The 27,853-nt window shown below is 42.0% G+C and overlaps 1 protein-coding gene across 1 annotated transcript in view; it reads right to left on the bottom strand.

Moving 5' to 3' along the window:
- c2cd3 (C2 domain containing 3 centriole elongation regulator) overlaps positions 1–27,853 on the bottom strand; it is a 173,547-nt gene that overhangs the window by 43,309 nt on the left and 102,385 nt on the right. Inside the window, exons 21-26 of the mRNA XM_038817737.1 lie at positions 23,374–23,639; positions 22,047–22,139; positions 20,475–21,083; positions 17,592–17,936; positions 5,381–5,519; positions 3,829–3,893 (exon numbers count right to left, since the gene is read on the bottom strand). Of these exons, the coding sequence (XP_038673665.1) occupies positions 3,829–3,893; positions 5,381–5,519; positions 17,592–17,936; positions 20,475–21,083; positions 22,047–22,139; positions 23,374–23,639 (1,517 nt within the window). The remainder of the gene's footprint in view (positions 1–3,828; positions 3,894–5,380; positions 5,520–17,591; positions 17,937–20,474; positions 21,084–22,046; positions 22,140–23,373; positions 23,640–27,853) is intronic.

Genomic DNA, 27,853 nt, shown 5'->3' with positions numbered 1-27,853 from the left:
CGGGTCTGGGCCCAGGACTCCGTTCTCCACGACGTAGCCGAGGATGGCCAGTCTGTTTGTGCGGAAAACGCATTTCTCCTTGTTATAAGTGAGATTTAATTTCTGTGCCGTTTGGAGAAAATGGTGGAGGTTGGCGTCGTGGTCCTGCTGGTCATAGCCGCAGATGGTAACATTATCCAGATACGGAAACGTGGCCCGCAGCCCGTACTGGTCTACCATTCGGTCCATTGCTCGTTGGAACACCGAAACCCCGTTAGTGACGCCGAAGGGAACCCGGAGGAAATGGAAGAGGCGGCCATCGGCCTCGAACGCCGTGTAGTGGCGGTCCTCCGGGCGGATTGGGAGCTGGTGGTATGCAGACTTCAGATCCACCGTGGAAAAGAGCCGATATTGGGCGATCTGATTAACCATGTCTGCAATTCTGGGGAGGGGATACGCGTCTAGGAGCGCAAAGCGGTTAATGGACTGGCTATAGTCGACGACCATGCAAAATTTCTCCCCGGTCTTGACGACCACCACCTGAGCTCTCCAGGGACTATTACTGGCCTCTATGATCCCCTCACTGAGCAGCCGTCGGACCTCCGAACGGATAAAGACCCTATCTTGTAGGCTGTATCGCCTGCTGCGAGTAGCTACTGGCTTGCAATCTGGAGTGAGATTGATGAAGAGAGGAGGGGGGGGGGGGGGGGGGGGAGAGGAGGAGATGCACAGCGTGGCTAGGCTGCAGATAGTGAGTGGGGGCAGGGGCCCGCCGAAGCTGAGGGTGAGGCTCTTGAGGTTGCACTGGAAATCCAGACCTAATAAGAGTGGCGCGCAGAGGTCGGGCAGGACGTAAGTTTAAATTTAGAATAACTAGCGCCTCGAATTGTGAGCGTAGCGACGGTGCGTCCTTGGATTTGGACTGAGTGGGAGCCCGAAGCGAGGGCGATAGTTTGGCTCACCGGAAAAATAGAAAGCGAACAGCGTCTTACCAGTTCTGGATGTATAAAGCTCTCGGTGCTCCCGGAGTCAAAGAGGCATGGCGTGCTGTACCGTTGATCTGGACCTCCGCCATCGGACTTCGTAGGTGCTTGGGGCGGGATTGATCCAGGGTGACTGCGTTGAGTTGCGGGCCACGTGGTGAGTGCCCGAGGAAGTCGTATTCTTCAGATGAGCTTTCTGAGCATGCCGATGCAGATGGGGCCCGTGGATTGCACGTGGTGAGCGGCGAGGAAGATGGCGGCCCCCATGAGTCGCACGTGGCCGGCCGCATGGTGGGGGTTTGCCAAGATGACGGCCCCCATGGATCTCATGTGGCGGGTGGGGGGCGGAGTCAGGGCGTAGGCCGCAGCGTTTCGGGCCCCGCGGACCCGCTGGTGTTGGAAGCGATTTGTTCTCTCTGCAGGGGAGTTAAAAACTGGGGCCTTTTTCGTGAGACACACTCTGGCATAGTGGCCTTTCTTCCCGCAGCTGCTGCAGGTCGCGGATCAGGCTGGGCAGTGCTGCCGCGGGTGCTGGCTTTGGCCACAGAAATGGCAGGCTGGGGCAGCTGAGTAGCTGGCTGGAGCAGCTGGCTGGGGCAGCAGAGTAACTGGCTGGGGCAGCAGAGTAACTGGCTTTGGCAGCGCGGTAGCTGGGGGGCCGTGTGGCACAGGCCTGGGGGGATTGTTGGTCGGGGGTCCACGATAGGGTCGCGGGGTCCGCGGGAAATGACGTGAGGTTGCGGAAGGAAACTTCCATAGTGGTAGCAGCCTCCACAGTAGTGTCTAAGTCCTGGGCCCCCTTTTCTAGCAGTCTTTGGCGCACATAGTTAGACCTAAGGCCCGCTACGAAAACATCCCGCATAGCAAGCTCCCTATGCTCAGCCGCGGTAACGGCTTGATAATTAGTCATTGGAAAGGTTGTTCAATTCCCTTACAAATTCGGCAAGCGTTTCTGTAGGCCGCTGATGGCGAGTCGTAAACACGTGGCGTGCATAAACCTCTTTAATGGGCCTAACGTACATTTTGTCCAGTATTGCCAGCGCTGCGGTGTAAGAACCGGCCGGATTCAGCTGTGTGGAGATTCTGTGGCTTACCCTCGCGTGCAGTAGGCTGAGTTTTTGTTCCTCCGTTGTTCCAGCGGTGCTGGCTTCTGCTAGGTAGGCTTTAAAACATCTCAGCCAGTGGGAAAAAATTTCCTTAGCCTCTGCATCCTGTGGGTCGAGTTCTAGGCGTCCGGGCTTGAGGGCTGCTTCCATGATTTCTTCGGCTGTTTCCTAAGTATATTAAATTGTTGGAACCAACAATTCTACGGACACGTGCTTGTATGATTAGAAAAGCAGTTTTAATATACTTACAACAGAGCCAGCCTGTTAGCTGTTGAACTTTCGGTGAACTGGCCGGCTGACCCTGTGGCACTGATCTTTATACAGCAGCTCCCGGGGGGAGGAGTCCTGGGCAGAGCCAAGGGAGGAGCCCCGTACAACTCTCAAGCATTCCCAGAGCTACTCCTCCTGGAGGTCAGATAGTGCAACTGCACTTACAATATAGACACATGTATATACAGGTTATAATCCGGTGTGAATCACATTCACCACACCCTCAAAACCTCGTTCCTCTCCTCCACCAACAGTATCCCAACTTAAGGCCGCCTCCACACCCTTCAGCAACTCTCCATGCTCCTTCACCACAAGAGGTCTTTACCAGGTTCTCCTGAATCGGGCCAAGTGCCTCCTCAATTGGCTGCTTAAGGGTTTCCATCATCACCTTGCCCTGCTCATCAAATTTTTTGGAAACTTTTTTAAAAAAAAGTGCTGCTCCATCATCCCGTCAACGTTTCCGCCGTGATACGAGCAGCCACACCCAAGGCCGGGTACGCCACCTCCCCTCCTGTTGAGCTTTGTGGGCTTTTTGGCTCCGTTGATGGATTACCCCTGCAATCCTCTTGCCACCAACTTTCTTCTTGATTTGGGCAGCACGGTGACGCAGTGGTTAGCATTGCAGTCTCAAGGCGCCGAGGTCCCAGGTTCGATCCCGACTGTGGGTCACTGTCCATGTGGAGTTTGCACATTCTCCCCGTGTCTGCATGGGCTTCGCCCCCACAACCCAAAGATGTGCAGGGTAGGTGGATTGAACACGCTAAATTGTCCCTTTATTGTAAAAAATGAATTGGGTACTCTAAATTTTTTTTAAAAACAACAAAGAAAAACTCTTCTTGATTGGCATATTTCCAATGACAAATTCCTTATCCCATATGATGGGCCGGTTTTGATAATCAAAATCCCCAGGAACCGGGTTATAAAGTCTCCAAAACAAAGACCATGATGGGAGCTACCTTATGTGCAACCTGAAGTCTATTTGTTTACTTATTGACTATACTTATTGGTTCACTAATGTCCTTCAGGGAAGAAAGTCTGCCGCCCTTACACTGGCCTACGTGTGACTCCAGACGCACACAAAGATGGGGTTGATTCTCAACTGCCCTGAAGTCACTGAAGAAACTGCTCAGTTCAAGGACAATTAGGGATAGGCAACAAATGCTGACCCAGCCAGCAACGTCCACAAGGACGAATAAAAAAAAATCCACTTTATTTCCCCCCAGTTTATTGCCAGATCAATGTATAAATATTCGTCAGAGTGTGCATGCATGAGATTCACTAAGTCCACTGTGTGCAGAGTTTCTGTATCCACCCAGCTTAACAGCATACATTATACTTCAACATGTTCTGGTTAAGTAATTCAGAGATTGAAATGTCAACTAAGCTTCTATTATGTAATATGCACATCTGTAGCAATTGCTAAGTTTTAAAGAAACAGATTAGTAACCTAAACAGATAAACAGAATAAAATTACATTTTAAAACAGTTACCTGCTTTATGCCATACTTTGAAAACCAGAGTTTGCTGTGGGTCCAGTAATAACTCCTTGGGCAGCCTGCAATTGTATAAATGGAAGTCACTGCAAACAACACAATTAATTGGTGTCCTACTCACCATTTTACTGCTGTTAATTCCCCACATAAATAAATAGGTGACCCACATCACAAAGCAGATGTTCAGGACTTGTTGCAAGTTAGGACGTGGGCAGCTTTGGCGCAGCATGGTGGCGTGGGTCTGACCCCCACAACCCAAAGATGTGCAGGATAGGTGCCATGCTAAATTGCTACTTAATTAGAAAATAAAATGAATTGATTACTTTAAAATTAAAAAAAAGGGAAGTGGACAGCAGAGATTTGGGTGAGCTCAATTTATGGAGGGTGCTAAATATGAGGCTGGTCAGGAATGCATGGGAATCATTGAATAAAGTTATGGATTAGTGTTTCAGCAGCAGGGCAGAGATGGGTGATGTTATGGATATGGAGTTGGGAGCCTTGGTGATAGAGTGTATTAGGGGGATCAGAAATTCACCTTCGAGTCAAACAGAATATCTGTCTCTTCCTCAAACAGTGGCCAAGGATAAGGGAAAGTAGGTGGCTGGGAAAGGAATCCGTGGTGAGGACACAATGGGCCTGCAGACAAGAGTTTTGGTCTTCCCACTATTTAGTTGGAGAAAATTCTTGCACATCCTGTACTGGATGTCAGACAAGCAACGGTGGGACCAAGTGAGGTGGAGTGGCTGCTGCCAGTGTACATGTGGAACCTAATGTATTATTGGATGATGTCACTGAAGGACAGCAAATGGATAAGAGATAGGAGGGGGCTCAAGGAGAGATCATTGGGGGACCCCTGAGGAAAAGGTGAAGGAGCATGATAATACACTGCAATTGATTCTCTGGCAATGGCTGGATACTCGGATGGAGTTTTGAAGGCACATTAGTGACTTTGTGCCATTGTAGCTTTGGTTTGAACAAACAGATCTACTAAAATTTCAGTTCAATTGGAACTATTTAAAGATGGATGATTTGTGAGAAGAGTCTTACTGTATTGAATTAAGGGTTGAAGACAGGCTAGCGCTGAAAGATTGTTTCTCCCGCTTGCAGAATCTAGAATAGGAGGGTACTGGCTGGGATAAGAGGCTGATCATTTAGGACTGAGATGAGACAACATTTCTTCACTTAAACTGCTGTGTATCTTTGGAATTCCTGACCCCACTAGGTTGTAGATGCTTCATTGTTAAATAAACGTACGGCAGAGATAATGCAGTTTTTTGGACTCTCAGAGAAGAGAGGTGGGGGAGACTAAAAGATGAAGCATGATCGTGTTCAATGTCAGAGCAGGCTGGATGGGCCTACCTCTGTTCCATAAGAACATATAGGAATCAGGTTTTGTTTTGGAATAATAATCCTGGTGGAACAACATGAGATTAATCAATTTACTCTGGAAGATTGGGGAATTTATTACTCTTTCAAACTGCTGCTCTTATTTCTCTTACAGACCAGATTTAAAGGTACATCATGAAATATCATGCAGTACATACAGTACCTTGTTTGCTGTTGGTGGTCCCAAACGGGGCTGTATGTATTTTCTATTAGCTGAGTTGTAATAGGAGTGGGACTGACTGGTGTAGCATATGACACATAGCAACTGGGCTTAACAACAGTTTGTTCCGTCAAGGGACATCCTTAAAACAAAAAATACCATTATTAAAGAAGTGATAGTAGAACAAATAAAATGAACATGAAAAATACTGATATGGCAGTACAGAATTAAATGCCGACTAATACTGCAAAATCAAAAGCAAATTTGCATTTAATTTGTATCAAACAACTGCCTGTAAAAGCTAGCTGAAGATCCACGGGTAACCTGTGTAGATAATACAGACTTTCTACATTTTAATGCACTTGTGCTCACATGACCAAATACAGTAACTTCAGTAGTAACATTTTTGGTAATTGTTGCTCTTTGCTGCTAAAATTTCAGAAGTTATTGTACTAGGTTACATTTGTTATCAATCGAATTCCCTTGTAGGCCACTGTACTGACATAGAAACAATGGTGCATGCGCATAGTGGTGAGGATTTGCAATTGAAAGTGAAAGACAGGTTAACTTTTATTGGTGAGATCAAATGGAGTCATTCTGGATTTCAAAAAACCTCTCGAAAAGCACCACAATATTGTGAACAGATTCTGCTATAAATGGCATTTGGTAGTAGCACGTAACCAAAATGAAGCAATATTAATCATCTTATGTCATACTAGATAAGGCTTAATAGTCCAATCAGCAAAGCTGCATCTCAAACCAAGCATCAGGAAATATTGAACAGATATCATCATACCAATTAGAAATCATCAGGTAATGTTGGATGAGGAAAGTTATTTGGCCCATTTCAGTTCATCAATTCCGTAAGAGTCCAGACTTCCTACCACCACCACCACGATTGCAGTCTCAAACCGTTTCTTAAATTATTCCACCATTTGATCTGAGCTCACTTCAGGTACAGAAAAAATATCTTCCTTTCATTAGCCATTGTTCATCTTTTACTGTTTTGAATCAGTGGCCCCTTTTCTATGAGCTAATTTAATTTTAAGCAATTTTCTGGATTTGCCTTTTCCATACCATTTACTAGCTTACACACTTCTACAAGATCACCTCTCGGTTGCCTCTTTTTCAGATGGAAAGACACAAGTTTAACCAGTCTTTCCCCAGAAGTCAGAGCATTGACATTGCGACTCTTCTCTTCACTGCTTCCAGTGCCTGAATGCTTCTCTTTGTGTCTTGATGATCCAAACTAGACACATTAATTAATTTGTCAAAGTTCACATTAATGTAGAACTTTAAAAAAAAATTGGGCCATAACTTCCACCCAGTGGTATAAAGGCCCGCTGAAATTGCAAGAGTCTCAGGTGCACTGACTTACTCTGGAAAACTTAGTTCCAACCTCCACCAGCTGGAGCTGCGAACTCAGCTGCACTGGCTGCTGTAAAGCAGGTAGTTTTAAATGGCCCAGTGAGTGACAGACCAGAGAAGTGTCCAGGGAAGTGAATGCGTACAGCACCATCCTATGCTTAAATATCTTGTTGAGCTCTAGAATAGTTTTCTGAACAGCAAGCACCATCATTTTCAATAGTGGCATGTCAGGTCCATTTGCGTGGGGCTGTGTGTTGTGTGTGTGTGGGTGGGTGTGTGTGTGTGGGTGGGTGTGTGTGTGTGGGGGGGGGGGTTGTCCTTTGCATGGCTCAGTCTGGGTGTTTAAAATAGTTACACTTAAGTTAGAAGTGGCTTTATTTCTTCCAACTTTTTCAGTGTAACTATTGGTGTAAAGTTGGCAGAACCATCCAAAGTTCACGTCAGATGGTTCCCAGCGCTGCACAATTGTCCAGTGGAAGTTACTATCTCTGAACAATTGTCATGTAAAAGCCTTACCTGGGAATTTCCAAGAGGGATTCCCTAGCACATCTCATTGAATGATAAAATTTACAGTGCAGAAGGGGGCCATTCGGCCCATCGAGCCTGCACCAGCCCCCAGAAAGAGCACCCCGCCCAATCCCGTGCTTCCACCCTTTACCCGTAACCCAGTAACACCACCTAACCTTTTAGACACCAAGGGGCAATTTTGTTTGCCCACTTCTTTGGACAGTTGGAGGAAACAGCACCCGGAAGAAACCCACGCAGACACTGGGAGAAAGTGCAAACTCTACACAGTCACCCAAAGCAGGAATTAAACCTGGGACCCTGGAGCTATGAGGCAGCAGTGCTATTGCGTGCTTCGGGGGGTGGGGGGGGGGAGGGGGGGGAATGGCAGGTAAAGGCAGTATTTCAGTTAAATATTTGTCAAAATTGAGTCAATTTCAGGCTATGCAATTTCTGGATTCCAGATGTCACATTGTTGTCATGCAAACAGAAATGACATTCACCTCTTTGAGTCACAAAATAATTTCTCATGAACAAAAAGTTGAAAAAAAACCCAAACCATAACATTTGGAAGGCTGGTCAGGCCTGTGTAATAAACTCTTTCCCAGTCTGTTCATCACTTCATTTCTAGGTTTGGAGGTTCGAAGCCCTGTATTTAGATGCTGCACTTCCATCAAATTGCACATTCAAAGCAAACATTTGCATGAAAAAGTTTAGAATATTTTGTACATAAGAATTGCAACAATGAATGTATAAAACTTTGATAATGGAGTATAGCACCAAACTGGCTCAAGTCTCTCGTTGAGCTCTAGAATAGTTCTCTGAACAGCAAGCACCCATCATTTTCTTGTTTTTTTAAATTTAGAGTACCCAATTATTTTTTTCCCAATTAAGGGGCAATTTAGCGTGGCCAATCCATTTACCCTGCACATCTTTGGGTTGTCGGGGCGAAACCCACGCAAACACCGGGGAGAACGTTCAAACTGCACATGAACAGCGACCCAGAGCTGGGATCGAACTTGGGACCTCGGCACCATGAGGCAGCAGGGCTAACCCACTGCGTCACCGTGCTGCCCGAGCACCCATCATTTTCAACAGCCATGTCCTGTAGTGACAAGACTTAAAGTTGCCATGTTACTTTCAAAGTACAAATCTTTTCATTACCATCGTGCCATTGAATGTAAAGTGCCTCCAGAAACAGTGTGACCGGCACAAAGATCACACAATCATTGTTTTGCCATTACTAACTAACCGTGGGGCACTCTTGTTCCCTTTATGTTATGATGCTGCCAGTCAGAATTATACTTTCTTGCAATGCCATTATTTTTGCCAATTCAAGGATACTCCTATACCCATTTATATTATATTGATGTCATATTCTATTGATAGAGCCTTAAACTGTGATATAGCCTGAAATTAATTCATCAACTTTGACAAGTATTTAACTGAATTGCTATCCCCCCTGAATCATGCAATAGGAGAAATATCACACTGTGAATTACATAATGTAATGGCCCGTAACTTCCAGGCTCCACAGTGTTGGATTTGGGGAGTACCCTAAAGGGATGTGCTAGGGAATCCTCTTGGAGCCTTTGTGGTTTCTAGAATTTTCAAATTGAGTGGATGGCGTTCTTGGGAAGAGCTAGCAGGAAGGTTTTTTGCATTTATGGCAGCCAAAAGCTTTTTCACTAAATCTTTTTGAGCAATTTTGCCAGATTCCCTTTTTACTGGGTCATTCCATACTGCTAATTCATTTGAGGTGCAATTTTTAAATTTTAGGTTTGGTGATTGTGTTATGGGAGAGGTATATTCAGAACCCCAAAATGTATCATGGCGTTCAACCAACCCCCACCTTTAATGGATTGTTGCTTTTGAGGCACATGGCTTGTTCCCCAGGTAGTATTACAATTATAGACACGTGGTTTTAAAACAAACAATATTTATTCCATGAACTCAAATTAACCTTTTTAAATAACTTTGGATCTCTTAGCACCCTTACTTCAAAGATAACCCCGAAAATAATACAACACTACCCAATCCTGCAAACTGTTCCTTTACACATCCAAAGACTTCACCGTCACAAAAACAGTAAACACCAGGTCACAAATTAATATATATTTTCTGCTGGATGGCAGAGATATCTCAGCTTGGTTGACTTCAGCTCCAGCAACCTTGCTTTTCTTCATGCAGCTCACAGCCACAAAAACACAGTCACACCCAAGCTGCTGTCTCAAACCGAAACTAAAAACCCAGAACTAACCTCAAATGGCCGAACTGAGCTCAGCTCCATCCACTCTCTGACATCACTATTTTCTTAAAGGTACATTGCTTAAACATCCATTTCTTAAGGTTACTCTCACATGACACTTGTTGATAAATATGCCCCTAGCTGTATCATTTTTTGTTTTCATAGAACCACAGAAAGGACATAAAAAGGACATTCAGCCCCATCCTTTCTGCACTGGCCAAAATAAAAAACTAGCCACCATTTTAATCCCCATTTTCCAGCACCTGGCTCATAGCCTTGCAGGTTACAGCACTTCAGATGCAGATCCAGGGACCTTTTTAAATGAGTTGAGCGTTTCAAACCTCAACCAGCAAAGGCAGTGAATTCCAGAAGTTCACCGTCCTCTGGGTGAGAAAGATATCTGAACAATAAATGTTTTTTGCATGGAGTGAAATGGTTGCTGTATTTTTTTTTAACACATGGGAAATTCTGTAATGTTAACTGAGATTCAGTTTACCATTGTGCTACTGAAACATTTGCAGCAAGGATGCATTGCATGTAGCAAGCAGAAGTCCTGCTTGACAATGTGTTTAAAGAAATGATGCAAGCATCACTAGTGCAACAAAGCAACATTATATTCTCTTAACAATGTTTCTACTGGCCTCCAGACTACTCAGTCTGCAGAAATAAAAATATTAAGATAATGTTTCAGGTGAGAACAGGGATGGAGTTGGCTTGGTTGCCAACTTTCAATCTTCAGACTCATTAGGTACTGGCAGATGGCTGAAGCTACTACTACTAATAATAATTTTTATTAGTGTCAAAAGTAGGCTTACATTAACAGTGCAATGAAGTTACTGTGAAAATCCCCTCGTTGCCACCTTGTCCAGGTACACTGAGGGAGAATTCAGAATGTCCATTTCACCTAACAGCACGTCTTTCGGGGCTTGTGGAGGAAACCGGAGCACCCGGAAGAAACGCACACAGTCGTGGGTAGAACGCTCAGACTCCGCACAGACAGTGACCCAAGCTGGGAATCGAACTTGGGGCTGTGAAGCAACAGTGCTAACCACTGTGCTAGAGTGCTGCCCTACTGACAGAGCTGCACTGCAGCATAGGTTATTGCCTACATAGTACCGGAAGGATGAAATAACACAGGAAATTTGACAAAAAGAAAAATAATTACTTAACTTTGATCTAACAGTTCCCATCAACTGTTGTGTTATTCAAATCTAAAGTTAAATTGTGGATTAAGTTTCACCCCTCATTTTCCCCACAGTAATAAATGGATCGGTTGCATAAAGCAGAAGATTGTGCTGCAAAAATATACACAGATCCTGTTTCTCCTTTTGTAGTTAAGTACAAACATAGCACGTGATGTGTGCCAGGATCACTAGCTGGTGTTCAACTGTTACAGATTGGCAGAAGAATCCAGTTTCAATGAACCTTGCCAATGTAAGACAAGTGAATTTGGATTAGAAACTCGCTGACACAACACTGCAGCAGCTTTCTGACAATTTATAATTGAAAGCAGCACAGAAATCATTACCATATACATTACAAATAGTGGTTTAATTCGCCTCAATTTATTCAGCAAGTGCCTGGGAACTGGTTTCTGAAAAACGTGAATCATGTATTTGATTGTTTTCAAAAAGAGTACAATTAAATTTCCAAGTCTTGAAAAAGCTACATTCTTTCACCTGAGAATAGCATCACTGGAAACAGATAGATAGGTTTTTAGTTAAAAAGGTAACGACATTTTAAGTATTAAATAAAAGCCTTTGGATACTTTCTAGAGGCATGTGTACTCATGAACAGATAAACCAATCAAGGACTCTGGCTCCTTTCTCAAATAATTACAGAACTGAAAGTATTTAAATTCAGTTGCATGGTTGCTGTGATCTTACACATGAGAAATTCTGTAATGTTACTTGAGGTCCAGTTCCACATTGTGCTACTCAAGGGTTAACACAAAGGACGTATTCCATGCAAGGGGCTGGTTTAGCAGGGCTAATCGCTGGCTTGAAAGCAGACCAAGGCAGGCCAGCAGCATGGTTCAATTCCCCATACCAGCCTCCCCGAACAGGCGCCGGAATGTGGCGACTAGGGGCTTTTCACAGTAACTTCATTTGAAGCCTACTTGTGACAATAAGCGATTTTCATTTTCATGTAGCTAGCAGAAGTCCTGCTCGCCAAAGTGTTTGAAGAAATGCTGCAAGCATTACTAATTGAAGCTATGCAAACAAGAGGAAACCACTCCCAGGCCTATCCATGAAGAGTTGCCCTGAATGACCAAGGTTAATCATGGGTGATATCACCGATAAAGTATATAAAGAATTGTACTGAATAAATAAATCAGTTGGGTATTTTGCTGTTACATCCCAAAAATAGCTATCAGACTTGGACTTAATTAGAAGACAGAAGGAGTGCATGTTCAGACAGGAAAGGTCACTCTTTCAAGTTTTTACAGTAGCAGTATGGAACGCATGAACATTATTAATATACACATTCCATGCAGTAAAGATCAATTGATTTTTGAACGTTTATCAGCTCTTGTGCAGGAATAGAACACAAAAAATCCAATTAATCCCTGTAGTTGCAAATTAGGTCACAGAACATAGAACAGTACAGCACAGACAGGCCCTTCGGCCCTCGATGTTGTGCCGAGCAAATTATCACCCTACTCAAACCCACGTATCCACCCTATACCCGTAACCCAAACAAACATCCCCCCCCCCCCCTCCAACCTTACTTTTTAGGACACTACGGGCAATTTTAGCATGGCCAATCCACCTAACCCGCACATCGTTGGACTGTGGGAGGAAACCGGAGCACCCGGCGAAACCCACGCAAACACGGGGAGGACGTGCAGACTCCGCCAGACAGTGACCCAGCCGGGAACCGAACCTGGGACCCTGGAGCCTGTGAAAGCATTTACGCTAACCACATGCTACCGTGCTGCCCGTCATCCTGTGATTATCGATCTTATTGTTAAATTCACAGCTTTCAGTGTACCTATAACACTATAAATATGATAAAGCAATTGCATCATGTAACTTAGGAGCTGGCTGTTTAAAATATTATTCAATATCAATAGCAGCAAGTTTAAATGGTGTTGCTAACTGAAAAAAATATTTCTTTAAAAAAATTTTTTTAAAACAAAAAAGAGTATTCAATTCATTTTTTCAATTAAGGGGCACTTTAGCCCTGCACATCTTTGGGTTGTGGGGGGCGAAACCCATGCAAGCACGGGGAGAATGCAAACTCCACACGGACAGTGATCCAGAGCCGGGATCGAACCTGGGACCTCGGCGCAGTGAGGCAGCAGTGCTAACCACTGTGCCACCGTGCTACCCTAAAAAAAATATATTTATTTGATGGGATGTGAACGTCACTGGCAAGACCAGGATCCATCTGAGCAAATCGATACAACAGAATGGACAGAATTGGAGGATACTCATACAAAAGCAAAATAGCACAGATGCTGGAAATATTTAACACATCGGCCAGCATCTGTGAGAAATGGTTTCTCTCTGCACAGATGCTACTTGGCTTACGGAATCGTTTCAATATTTCCTGTTTTAATATTGGAGGAGGCTGGTGTTGAGGATAAACACCAGCACAGATCAGTTGGACTGATTGGCCTTCTTTTGTGCGTTATATTCTGAGCAGTACTTGTGTTTCATTACTTCATGATAAATTCACCATTTGTTCCTCCCAGGATTATATAAAAGAAAATAAACAAGGGGATAGTAAAAGGTTTGATAGTGAACGGAATTAGACTTGATGGCTTATTGAATGAACACAGATGCATACTGGGTCACCTGAATGTTACAGTACAGAAACAAGCCATTCTGCAACAGAACATTAATTTGAGCCTAGTTTTACCAAATCCAGACAGCAATAAAACGATTGTGAGTTATGTAAATATATGATTAGAGCCCATCAAACAAACTGCAATAAGGCCAAATTATTTAAATTAAGCCAAATGTTAGTTTCCTTGTGCAGCAAAATGGTGATCTGTACAGGCTTCTCATCAACACCTCCAAGTTTAATAAACCTACTGGAGATTTTTGAGAATGTAACTAGTAGAATAGAGAAGGGTGAACCAATAGATTTTCAGAAAGATTTTGATAATTTCCCATGTAAGAGGTTAGTGTGCAAAATTGAAGTGCATGGGACTGGGGGTGTTCTATTGGAATGGATTGAGAATTGGTTAGCAGACAAGAAACAGATAGTAGAAATAAATGGGTATTCTTTGAAGTGGCAGGCAATGACTAGAGAGGCCCTGCAAGGATAAGTGCTCGGTTCCCAGCTATTCACAATATACAATGATTTGGATAAGATGTCACGCGAGTTCCCCTTTAAGAAATGTTTTATCTTATCACATGGCTTCAGTGATGTAATTATGTGGGTGGAGCTGGGCTGTGGCTCTGAGAGTTTACTTTCGCTTTTGATTTTTACTTTGAGTTTGGACTGGTTTGTACTGCACGGGTTGAAAGGGGTTCTCTATCTTCAAAGAAGGATTTCTCAATCTTGTTTTAAAAACTGTTCCAGACTGCTTGATAACTTAAAAGAGTATCAATACCATGTCTTATACCAGTAAGAGTGTCTATTTTATTGCCACACCTTTAAAAGGGGGGGGGGGGGGTTCTGGTTTTTATTGGATCTTGTTATTAAATTGGAACAGTAAAGGGGGATTCATTAAGGGTTATACATAGATTACTGTAGCTGCGTAGGGTATTTATGTTTGTAGTTGATAAAAATTCTTGCATGTGTGTGTTTATACAAATGTTAACGCAAATTCGTAGAATAAATTTTTTAAAAATTAAAAGCACCCAAGAACTCTGTGGAATAACACCTGAAAGGCAGGCTTTTGTGCTCATCCCAGCCACATTCAATAAACAGTTGCAGGTCAGGTGAACTCCATGATATACTTTGGAGTTTTCTAAACCCTGGCCCATAACAAAGGGAACCAAAAGTTATATTCCCAAGTTTGCTAATGCCACTAAACTTGATGGGAATGTGATTGGTGAGGAGGAGGTTAAGAGGCTTCAAGGTGAGAGAGAAAAGTTGAGTGGGCAAATACTTGGCAGTTGCAGTATAACGTGGATAAATGTGAAGTTATCCACTTTGGATGGAGAAATTAGTTAAATGGTGATAGATTGGAAAATGCTGATGTACAAAGGGACCTGGGTGTCCTAGTACACCAGTCACTGAAGGCAAGAATTCTCATACAGCAAGCAGTTAGGAAGGCAAATGGTATGCTGACCTTCATTGGAAGAGTGCAGGAGCAAGGATGTGTGAGGGTTGGCTCAGTTCCAACGGTGTCTCTATTGTGTTTAGAGGGGGTTGCGGCATGTTGTGCTTAGAGAGGTTTACGGCATGAAGAATAAATGGAAGTAATTTGTTGCTCAGCCAATAGGAGGCCACTTTCCAGAGGGAAGAGCTTTCCTGTGTTCTTAATTTTAACTGGATGCCAGAGCAGTTGGAGACAGGACACTGGGGAGTGAACAGCTCTCAACTCTGCCAGAGAAGCTAGACAGGGCCAGGAAGTTTCAACGGTGTAAGCTTCCTAATATACAAGATACAATTCAGATAACCAGGGAATTGGGACAAAAATAATGTTTAAAACACCTGAAGTTAAGAGAACAGATACCAAGGTAATGTTCAGAAGAATTCAAGGAAGAGTAAACAAGTGTTTGGAGTTAGAGACAATTGCAATAACCAGATTTAAAGTGGGGCAGCAGACTTCAGAGGTAAATGAACATTTTGTTGCCATTTTAATATAATCTGGGAATTGAGAGTTAAAGCAATTGTGAACAGATTGTACAGCCGTCAAGTCAATGAGATCCTAAAAGAGTTGATGCAGAATCTTGGCTGAATTTGCTGTTACAGGTAGAGTGGAAGCTTTGTTTACGTGCCATTTGGAAAACCCAGACTGGATTTCAGAATGCAAGCTGCTAAGAGAAAGCATTATTATTAGGAGAGAAGATTTTAAAGGATGCTTTTGGGAGTGGAATGTGGAAACTCTCATGTGACAATCATCTTAAGGGGATTCTGAGGAGAAAACCGCAGACATTAACTTGGGCTCAGTGCATTTGACCACATCCAATCTGTGTCCTTAAAGGGACTTTGTGATAGTGGGACCACTGTAGCTGAAGATGTACTTTATAATCTGTTAATCTTAAAATTGGTGTGAAATTGTTAAACTAAAGGAGGAGCAAAGGGGTATTGTATAATTATCCAACTTTCCATGTTTAATAATTTTTTTTGCTTGTTGTTAAAACTAACTAGTGGTCCTGTGACTGTGCTTCCATGTCATTTAAAAAAAAGTTATGATCTTTTAGGTTATGGCCCCATTCTGGAATCTTCCCTTCCAGCTATATGAACTGGAATTGTAACAAAATGATCATGCTGAATGGTTGAACAACCTCGAAGGGCTGAATGGCCAACTCCTATTCCTATTTTTTTATGTTTCTATGGAAAAATTGGAAGAGGACAAACTCTCAGATAGTCAGTAGATGAAAGGGATTATTTTTTTCATTGAGATTATTATTTATAGCCACTCTGATACATTCTTATTAGATTATGGAACATTTTTCAGTGGATCCACTCAGCCTTTCAAACCAATATTATAATGTTTATGGAATATTAACTCTGAAGTGTTGGGCAGCATGGTGGCACAAGTTGCCTCACGGCACCGAGGTCCCAGGTTCGATCCCGGCTCTGGGTCACTGACCGTGTGGAGTTTGCACATTCTCCCAGTGTTTGCGTGGGTTTTGCCCCCACAACCCAAAAGGTGTTCAGGGTCGGTGGATTGGCCACGCAAAATTGCCTCTTAATTGGAAACAATGAATTGGATACTCTAAATGTATTTTTTTTAAACTCTGAAGTGTGAGGCAGAATACGGTGAATCCCAATCCTTCTCAGTGACCTAACAGTTCAACCCAGAATCAAAATGGGTTTTGTACTTATTTCAACTCTATGCCCCAAATCAGTTTGATTAAAGGGTTTAATGCTGCAGTTTTGACAGTAATCAGCATATAGTAAAGATGGAAGTGTACTATTTATATGATCATTTCTAATATTTGGGTACTGCATCTTATTTTTAGGTTAATTGCTGGTAATAAAATAAGAGCCGAAGGAATCAGACAAATAGAGACATGTAATAATTGGGCTTCAGCAACCCTCAGAGAAACATTGACCACATTCCAAATGGAGGTCAAATGTGTTTGGTTATCACTGGCTGAGAATGCAGTGCTAATCAATAGTAATAGACCAAAATTTCAAAAAATGACTTGCCTCCCAAACAACTCTCAAGAAAGATCTTAAAAAATCTCAGATCACAGGGCGGCACAGTGGTTAGCACTGCTGTAATGGTACCGAGGATCCTGTTCGATCCAGGCCCCAGGTCACTGTCCGTGTGGAGTTTTCATATTCTCCTCGTGTTTGCGTAGGTTTCACCCCCATAACCCAAAAAGATGTGCTGGGTAGGTGGATTGGCCACGCAGAATTGCCCCTTAATTGGAAAAAAAATGAATTGGGTACTTTAAGTTAAAAAAAAAATTCAGATCAGAACAGAAAGACTTTTGAAGATTAGCATACACCAAGTCTATCTTAGCCAGAAAAAAAACCAGAATCCAGTGTCTCATTACAAATTTAAAGCTGTCAGGTGTTAAAAGTCAGCCATTTTAGTATAAACTCAAAGGAGCATGTAAGCAGGCATTAGCTATTTTACGTTTCATACAACCTCTTCCAGCTCGTTAAAAAATGTCAAGGGGCTATTGAACAAATGGGATAGAACTGGTTACCCTCACTCACATTGGCTAGAAGAAAATTCCTCCATTATATCTTGTACCTTTTCCTCCATACCACATGTCCATTTTAGAAAGCATCAAATTGGCAGCAAAGCCGTGGACTAATTAAAGAAAAGTGTCAACTCATATCATGCTACATTACACATAAGAGGCACTCACTCCACTGATATACAATTACCTTAAGTTCATAAATTATCTGGAGCCTGAAGAAAATTGTATTAATCAGTGATTGCAACTCAACATCACCAGAAAGGCAATATATATTTGCATCTTTGGAGTGATGCAAAATTCTTACCTTTCAAGCTTAGATGCATAGCTCTCTCTACTACAACATTGACTGCAAACGTGTTCGCCAGGTCCACCTCAGAAATCTCATTTTCCACCTTTTGGCATTCAATGTTCAAACCTGTAGACATTTCTTCAACAATGTGTCCTTCTGACATTTGTTCTTTTTCATTAATGGACGCAACACCTTCTTGAGTATCATGTGCATAATCATGGTCATCCTCAACATCGCATATTCTCGGAGAAGTATAGTCACCAGTCGAAGATAGAAGATCATGCGGTGCTAGTGTGATATGGAACCTTAGAGCAGCACCTGACAAGTCAGAAGCACCTCGCTTAAACAGTGGATAAACACCTGTAAACAAAAGGATATACTAAATGAAGAAATATGTTAAATCTGTAATTTTGTTGCTCTTCCTTCACCATTGCATAGGTTTTATTTGAAAACGTGCAAATTACATTTATAGAAAAGGCAACATGCTCACAGAAGCAAGAAAAAGCAGGCATCTAGACAAATTGGGGATTGAAGTCTGGAGAGAAAAAAATGATTGAAGGGGTGGGTTTAAGGGGGGCGGGGGGTGTTTGAAAGGAAAAAAAAAGATGCAGAAGCATTTCCCTTCTGCCCAGTATTTTAGCAAGCTCCTGCTCACAGAACATAGTCTTCTAATTTACCAAGTTCCTTCTTATTCTTTAATCTTGCAGGAAGTGGGACGAGAAGGTTTGTAATCAAAATAATTAGGTATTGGTGGGTTTGTCTTACCAGACTGTAACCACTTCATAGATAAGTTGGTGGAACAGGCAGTTAGATGGCAGTTAAGTTCAATGTGGGAAAATCTGATAAGAGTTATTTTGGTCTGAAGATCATGGAAACACGGTATAATATAAAGGGTGCAGGAGCAGAGGGACCCAAGTGTATATGTGCAGTAGTCATTAAAGGTGTCAGGGCGGGTTGAGAGAGCAGTTAATAAAACAAAGTGTCCCAGGCTTTCTTAAAGGGGCAGAGAATGCAAGCTGGGCCTCTTCTCTTCTTTTCTCCAAAGAGAAAAGTTGAGAGAAACATTCAAAATCATGTGGGCCCAGGACAGAGTAGGCAGGAGCAAACTGTCCCGACTTGTGAATTGATCGAGAAAGAGAGGGCACATAAGTAAAGTAATTGGCAAAAGTAGCAAAAGTGATACAGTTAAGGTGTATGGACTGAGTTGGTGAGGCATTCAAGAGGAAATTAGAGGATTTGAAAATAAACAATTTGCAGGCTATGGGGAGAAGGTAGGAAAATGGCAGTGGGTGAAATGATCATTTGGAGAGCCTCAAATCACCTCCTCCTGCATCATAACTATTCTGTGACCTCACCCTCTACTGCTTCACTCTACTTGTTCTCATTGAGCAACTATTCTTTTTACACCACCATTACCATCAAATAAATTGTGTCATTATGCATCTGCATGGACCCTAATCTAGTCTGCCTTTTTGTAGGATATGGCCAGTATTCTTGGTTCAAATCTACTTGGGTTTCTTCCCTAATACATAAATGACTGTAACAGTGCTAATTGCTATTCTCACCCTAAAGTAGATTTGTAAAGAAGTTAATTCTGATATGTTGCTCTTGCTAATCTTTACACGCACCATCTCAGAGATGTCCTCATTCTTTTTTTGACGTTTCTATCTCCAGTGCTGATGACTATCCATCAGCAGCTGCCTACCAATACTTAGCTGTCATGATTATACACCTTTGCACTCCATTTTCTGAAAGGATTCCATTCCATTCTCCCAGTCTCTCCGACTTGATTAAATTTCCTCAGATAATGCAACTTTCACACCAGGCAACAAAGGCATTAACGATTAAAGACAAATTTGCGGGCAGCACAGTGGCTAGCACTGCTGCCTCACAGCGCCGAGGTCTCAGGTTCGATCCCGGCTCTGGGTCACTGTCCGTGTGGAGTTTGCACATTCTCCCCATGTTTGCATGGGTTCCACCCCAACAACCCAAAGATGTGCAGGCTAGGTGGATTGGCCATGCTAAATTGCTCCTTAATTGGAAAAAATGAATTGGGAACTCTAAATTTATTTTAAAAACAAATTTATATTACTAATGTGTAAATTAGCCATGAAACGTTTTGAGTTGTGTTCTTGCATGAAGTTTTGTTTGACAAGAATGCAGATTGGAGGTATCTGATTTGCAGTGTTCACACCTATAATAGAGAGAATTGGAGTTATGGTGATTATTTGAATATGTATTTTTGAACATAAAATGAGAAGAGATACGCAAAGCTTAGTGGAGAAGTGTTATAGCTGATAAAGGGAGGACAAATTAAGTGTAAAGCAGGGTTGAAAATTCAACTTACTAATGTCTCACAGGAACTGTTTGACATCATTGTGAAAAGTGAGAGCTTGCAAGTAATGTATGCATCTCTCCGAATTGAATCAATGTTTTTGTTACAACTGACCCTTTTGTTGCCTAATGCACGCTTCCACTAATGAGATCCTTTTCAAAAGCGGATTTTACTTATATAAAATATATTTTAAAAGTGGGCACATACAAGTTCTAACTTGCTGAGCAGCAAGTAATTAAAAATAGTCTTCCAGCTTTGCAACATTAGAGATATCAGGGTGATAGGTAACTTCTAAATGTTCTCTGATAAAAAAAAAACTGTTTTCTGCCTCCATGTAAAATGGCCATGCAATTATATAATATTTTAAGCATCAGTAAGATTCCTAGGTTTTACATATTGGACTCTGAAAAAGACAATGCAAAGGCAGAAAATACATAGAATGTCCTTAAAGGGTGGAGGCTGAAAGAGTCATTGAAGATGAGTTTTTTTGACAGCTTTTAAAAGCAGGGAAGGAAAAAGCAAGGCACAGAAATGATTAAATATAGAAAACTAAATTGGCTTACCACTAACTGTAAGTTTTCTCAAAGGTTTCTCTGCAAGAGTCGACAGATCAATGAATGAGTATCCAATTAGCCGATCGGTATCACAAGGTCTTAGAGTCTTGTTGTCTTTCCCAAATGCCAGCCACACTTGCACTTCTAGTCTTTCTTCATTTAGATACCAGATCAATGATTGGGTACGTTTCAGATATATAGTCGTTGCTTGGTCAAAGTTTACTGTTACATGACTTTCGTTGACAGTCAGAACTGGTTTTTGAAGTGATGTGCAAATGGCCTCTCTATCATACAGTTTATATCGGAGATAACAAAAAGTGGATTTATCCAGAAGTGCACGTCCAGCCAGCACTACACAGTGCAATGGGAGCCATATCCGTGACACGGTTAATGTTATTGACATGCTACTTTCTGGGGATTGCCCCTCTTTACCTTCTTCCCCACTTGTTCCATACTTCCAACCTAATGTCTCTGCAGCCTTTACGACCCGCTCTCTATCATTGGGATGTGCAAAGTGGATTGAAATCTCAAGCCCACCACCCAAGTTCTGGAGAGCTCCACAAGACTGAGCAGAAGCTGTAATTTCTGGAAGACTCACTGCATACCAACCAGAGATACCTTAATATATAATAGAAAATAAATAGCGTGAGAATCCATTCAACATGCAGTTTCAGTTTTCAGAAATATAATGCAGTCAGCACGTAAATATGTTAATTAACATATTGTCAACAGGGACGCAGCAGTTTCGCGGTTAGGGCAGTGAACAAACAACCTGGGGATCAGGAATTCAAATCCTACCATACAAACTGAATTTTAAAAATCTGGCCATTTGTGAGGAACACCCAGAAAATGACCATCAAAGCTTCTCATAAAAATTCACTCGTTCACAAATGTCCTTCAGGGAAGAGAATTTGCCAGCTCTACTTAGTTCCCTTCACACTGTGTGGATGACTCGGGGCCGTGCCGTTTCTCAAGGTCTATTAGAAATATGAAAGCTCACCTGGTATATCAGTCTGAAATTCTTGAAGGGAAACTCCTCAATATTTCTGAATCCAAGACGGCAAATTATCTCGTTTCCATGTAGAAACTGCTTCTGAAGTTGGAGGGATATCATATCTACACTAGGAAGTTGGCACTCTGACTAAGATTTATTATTTTCTTTTCTTTGCTAGGTCCTGATTCCTGGCAAAGAGCTGGGAGGGGAGCTGTTCCGGTGTCCTGTTACTTGATCTGAACGTATGCCAATGTGGTTCAGATGGAATCATCCCCCCATGTTCCTTTATTCCCCCCTCCATTAATTCTCTCCTCAACTTGCTGAATCAAGTAATCACACTGTGAATTATGTTGCTGGGCAACACATTAAGGAAGCATGTGTTTTCTAGAAGGTAGATGTTCTGATTTTTATGCAGCTATCAAACTTTTAAAAAGTAGCCTTGTAACTAAATTGATCTATTTAACCAAGTGTTTTGAACAATAAATAAAATCATGTTACTCTTTTACAGCTATTAAACTGCCCAAATCTTCTAACTAAATTGCGAGACTCTGATCTCCGAGTGATAATTGCACCAGATTGCTCATTACCTGTCCGCCGAGTCAGCAGGCCTGCCAGTGGAATTCGTACAGTTCCCAATACAACGTCCTTTGATGCACCAATTAAAATTGTGCTTGGTTTAGCTGTCAACATAAAAGAATATAGAAATCATAGAAGTTTACAGTTATAAGGAAAAGGAAATTCTAGCGTCTTAACAATGAAGCACTGGAATATGCAAATGAAACAAGGGACAAAATAATGAAATGATGAATTTCTGTAGTGCCTTTCCCATGTCTGGAATATCACAACATGCTTCTTAACTTACAAAGTATTTTACTGAAGAGCAGTTGCATGCCAATTTTCACCGAGCAAACTTCCACAAAGAGTAATGAGAGAAATAACCAGATAATCTATTTTTGTTGACATTGGTTGAGGGACAAATTTTGACCAAGACACCAGGGGAACTTGCTGCTTCCCTGGTACCAGTGAGCCAAGGCTGACAAATTACTTACACTCAAATGTAAGCACATGTCTGGAAATATTGTATTGCCCTCTTCAGCCTAGTCCCTCAGAATGATAATTATCCATCGAATCCATAGATATCCATAGACTCTTTACAGTGCAGGAGGCCATTCCGCCCATCGAGTCTGCACCGACCCTCTGAAAGAGCACCCCATCCAAATCCACTGCCATGTCAATTTCTGTAACCCCACCTAACTTGCACATCTTTAGACACTAAGGGAAAATTTTAGTGAGACCGTTCAAAATCTCTGCAAATCGTTGGACTGTGGGAGCATCCAATGGAAACCCCTGCAGTCATGGGGAGAACGTGCAAACTTCACACAGTCACCCAAGGCTGGAATTCAAGCTGGGTCCCTGGTGGTGAGAGGCAGTAGTGTTAACCATTATGCCACCCATTAATTAAAACATTAAAAAAGTACAAAAATAAATTATCTCCAGCAGTCTTAGATTTCTGGATTACATTTACAAGTAACCTTTTAGAAGCCTACCTGTCACAAGGTGGTATCACAGCACAGTAGTGTACCAATATGGTAGGCCGTGAAATGGTTGATTTTTGACTACAATTTTCCCCAAATAAATTCTGCATTTCAACTAGACTATGAGAGAAAAAGGTCTTAAAACACAGGTAGGAAAGGAGCATTGGGGAGTCATTTATTCAGCATCACCACGCTCGCTTCATGATAATCAGTTACAGCAACACCAGCAATGGCCAGAAAGTAATTCACCTACCTATCTGCTAAGCGTGAACATTTTCAGGTAGGTGAAAATCTAAGAATAGTGTGGGTGTGCGGAGAGGTCAGTGGTAAATAGTATCATGTACATTTAAATGACAAAAGCTGAATGCAGAAAAGTTACCTGGTGTAGTAGACTGATGATAGATGGTAAAGACGGCCTCTGAGGATTCAAGCAGTTCGGCCAAACTGAAACTCTCCCCAGTAGATCTCTGGATAACAAGGTTGCATGGAAACTCAGAATAATGATCAAATTCGGGGCAGAATGTACGGGCTACTACTTTAGTGCGCCTTTTCACATTTTCCAGAAATGAAATATGAATTGTAATGTAAGTATTCACACCAATTTCAGATTGGTATTTTAGTGAGTGGCACCTTTCTACTGAAGCCCTGCATTCAAAGAAACAGAGACACGTAAAGCATTTATCCAACTACCAAAGAACTAAGCATTAAATTTCACAGAAATTACAATTATAAAACATCAACCAACACACTAGCTCTATTAGCAGGACTGCGACTGATGTTGGTGGTGGTGGGCTACTGCTACATTGGCTGTGGAAGGTTTAAACAGAAATGCGAGAGGGATGGGAACCTATGCAAGGAGGGGGAAGAGCTTGGGGAAGAACAAAAGACAAAAGAGGGGAATGAGAAAAGTGATAGAGAAATCAAGTGGCAAAATCAAACAGGGCCACAGTGAAAAATAGTGTGAACGAGACAAGTAAAGACAAGCCTCAAGGCTTTGTGCCTTAAAGCACGGAGCATTTGCAATAAAGTGGATGTAAAAATTGCATAAATAGATGTAAACTGGTATGATACAATCGAGATTATGGAGACGTGCAAAGGGTGACCAAGAATGGGAATTTAACATCCAGGGGTATTCAGTATTTAGGAAGGACAGACAAAAAGGAAAAGGCGATGGTGTTGCAACGCTGATTAAAGAGGAAATTAGCGCAATAGTGAGGAAAGATATTAGCTCCGACAATGTGGAATCTGTATGGGTACGGCTGTGGAATCTGTATGGGTACGGCTGAGAAACACCTAGGGGCAAAAAACATTAGTGGGGTTGCATATAGATACCCAAACTGTAGTGGTGATGTTGGGAATGGCATTAAACAGGAATTAGAGATGCAGACAATTGTCACAAAGCCAGTCGATGTTACCTGTAAGGGTATCCCAACTTGGAACACCGATTCGGGGGAGTGTATAGGTTTATTTTGTTTTAGTGTGAGGAGACAAGTGAAACTCCAGTGAGTATAAACAACCAAGTCATAGTGTAACAATTATTAAAAACGGTTTCTTAAAAGGAAAGACAAATACACAATAACCGGGCTACTTTACTCTTATGCAGTTACGATGTATGGAATTACTAAACGCACACAGTTTATATCCAATGTACCCCTTGTTCCAATATACATCTACAGCACCTGAATTCCGTAAGACTTTCTATTTTCCCCGAATTAAATCACCAGCTTATAGTTACCGTATAATCAAAGGATGATACTCAAGTCTGGGAAACATCTTATCCTACTACAGCGAAAATATTTAAAACTGCCATTATAAACGTTTTCTACACTGCCTTAGAAATTTGTTTCATGTAAACTTGACCTCTCGGCTGTTAGCTGAAAAACACTGGCCTCCAGGCTTCATGGCTAGAAACAGTCTTGTCTGCTTTCCGAGACTGTTAGATGTTAATTGACTCCCTAGCTTCTGATCATCGGGCCAATTATACCTTTGTTCCTTTTTTGATTATGTGTTCTGTGCATTCAGCTGTCTGCCTCATCAACTTCCTTGAATCCACATTAACATTATGTATACCTCAGTGACCTTTCCAATTGTCTACAAGTTGTTTCTCCTCAAGCTATTCACACTTGATTATCCACATGGCTTTCTAATCTTGCTAAGGAGAGATGCATATCAATGGGGTCTTTTGAATACGGTCTACTGCTGTCTCTAGGCAGATTTCTACCTAATACTGGATCTCTCGCATCCTAATATGTCCTGTCCTCATTATTTTACTGCTGTTGCTAGGCAGATCCATGACAGCGTTAAAGGAACATCTGTAATTATGGGTGACTTTAATCTGCATATAGATTGGCTAAATCAAATTAATCACAATACTGCAGAGGAGGAATTCCTGGAGTGCATATGGATGGTTTTCTGGACCAATACGTCGAGGAGCCTACTAGAGAATGGGCCACCCTAAACTGGATATTGTGTAATAAGAAAGGAGCAATTGACAGTCTAGTTGTGCGAGACCCCTTGCGAATAAGCAGCCATGACAATAGAATTCTTCATCAAGATAGGGAGTGATGTAGTTGATTCTGAGATTAGAGTCCTGATAAAGGAAACTATGATGGTATGAGGCGCGAGTTGGCTATGATGGACTGGGAAACATTACTTAAAGAGATGGCGGCGGATAGGCAATGGCAAACATCCAAAGAGCACATGGGTGAACTGTGACAATTGTTCATTCCTGGCTGGCACAGAAGTAAAACAGGGAAGGTGGCTAAACCATGGCCTGACGTACGAGGAAAGATCGAGTCAGTTCGGACTAAATTCGTTGGGAGTTCAGGAGAATATTGGGGGGGGGGGGGTCACGTTATAAAATTCTAACAAGACTAGACAGGGTAGATGCAGGAAGAATATTTCTGATGTTGGGAGAGTCCACAACAAGGGGTCACAATTTGAGGATACAGGGTAGACCATTTAAGACTGAGATGAGGAGAAATTTCCTCATCCAGAGAGTGGTGACCCTGTGGAATTCTCTGCCACAGAAAGCAGTTGAGGCCAAAACACTGCATGTTTTCAAGGAGAAGTAAGATATAGCTCGTGGGCAAAAGGGATCAAAGGATATGGGGAAAAGAGAAGAGGCAGGAACAGACTATCAAGTTGGATGATCAGCCATGATCATGATGAATGGCGGAGTAGATTCGAAGGGATGAATTGCCTCCTCCTCTTATTTTCTACTTTGCTATTTGTTAGATCAACTTCAGAACATCAGTTGATAAGTTCAGAGATTTTGCACCTATATCTGACAGTGCACCCAACTTGTCACATAAGAAACCTCATGCAGATATATTGTATCTCATTATGCAGAAAGCATCATAAGCGCCAGCAAAACTCTTATATTGTTGATTTACCATGTTGAAACAAAATGTAATGAAACGCCCTCATTTTTGTTGGAGCCCCCAATGATTCATGGAATGTTCAAGATGGAGCCGTAGCTGAGCTTAAAAAAAAGTCTAAAATCTTTGGTCTGTTCTAAATTAACAGCTTGCCTTCTCATAAAAGTAAAGAAAACTGTGTCCTTCATTTAATTTTCTCTAAGCGTTGATGCCTTCATTGGGTCAAAAGTCAAAGGAAAATGGACTTTCGGGATTATGTGAAGTGTAGAGGTAAAGAAAGGCAGAACAAAATAGCCTTTCACACCCAGTCATCCCAATATATTTTATAGCAAGTAAAGTATTTTAAAACATAGCCAGTGTTGTAATTAGGGTGAAACACAACAGACAATCTGCATTCACCCTCACTGTGCAGAAGCGGGTCATTCGGCCCATCAAGTCTGAATTGACCCTCCAAACGAGTACTCGACCTAGGCCCATTCCCCAGCACTATCCTCCGTAACACTGCATATTGGTTATGGCCAATCCACCTAATCTGCATATCTCTGGACTGAGAGAGGCAACCGGAGTACCGGGAGGAAATCCCCAAAGACATGAAGAGAACGTGCAAACGCCATATAGGCAGTCACCCAAGGCCGGAATTGAACCTGGGTCCCGAGCGCTGTGAGGCAGCAGTGCTAACCACTGTCCCGCCATTCAGTATGGTTCAACAAACAAGATAAATGCTCTGTTTTACAGTGATTTCAGTGACAACTATTGGCCAGGGCACCTTCTTTGTGCCTTGGACAGTCATAGGATTTCTTATTTCCACCCAAGAGGGCAGACAGACACTGGTTTATTTTTTGGCTGAAAATTACAGCACTCCCTCAGTACTGCAATTAAGTGTCAGCCTAGATTGTCAATGTTATGGACTGATACAGAATGTAACCTCATAGAACGGTCCCTTAAAAACTAATGTGCCTCAAAATAGCACATATTTAAAAATGAAAATGAGTACTAATTATTCTCGATAGGTCTGAACTGGTTGATTCAATCAACGTTTAAAAAACAGGCAAAAAAGGATTTGAAGGCTGGAGAAAACATTACGTAGGCTGCAAGACTGGAGAAGAATGTTTTGCTGCACAGTTCTCACATTTGGAGATAATTAACTGGTGCAGAGGTCACAAGGATAGGGAAATACCTAATACCATGCTGAATTTGATTTGCATTTTTCATTATAGTTTCAGGAATATATGTGCTAATTACAAATTAATAACCAGGTAAACAAGTGGATGTTTTAGATTATTGGACACATGTAGTTCTTCAAAAGCTTTACTTAGGTTTGAAATTTGCCCTAAATAGCAGGGAAATAATTAATGTTTATCAAGTCTGTACAAACAGTTGAGAGAACTTGCTGTTATTGGTAATTCCTGAACAACAAGATAATGAGAGAAAACCTGGGAGAGTCAATTCAGAAAAAGCTCAAGCTCCTGTAAAGTTTCC

The sequence above is a fragment of the Scyliorhinus canicula genome, chromosome 14, assembly GCF_902713615.1.
Source record: "Scyliorhinus canicula chromosome 14, sScyCan1.1, whole genome shotgun sequence".
Taxonomy (NCBI): Eukaryota; Metazoa; Chordata; class Chondrichthyes; order Carcharhiniformes; family Scyliorhinidae; genus Scyliorhinus; species Scyliorhinus canicula.
Note: the sequence above shows the minus strand (reverse complement) of the source record. Positions and strands in the feature narration are given on the sequence as shown.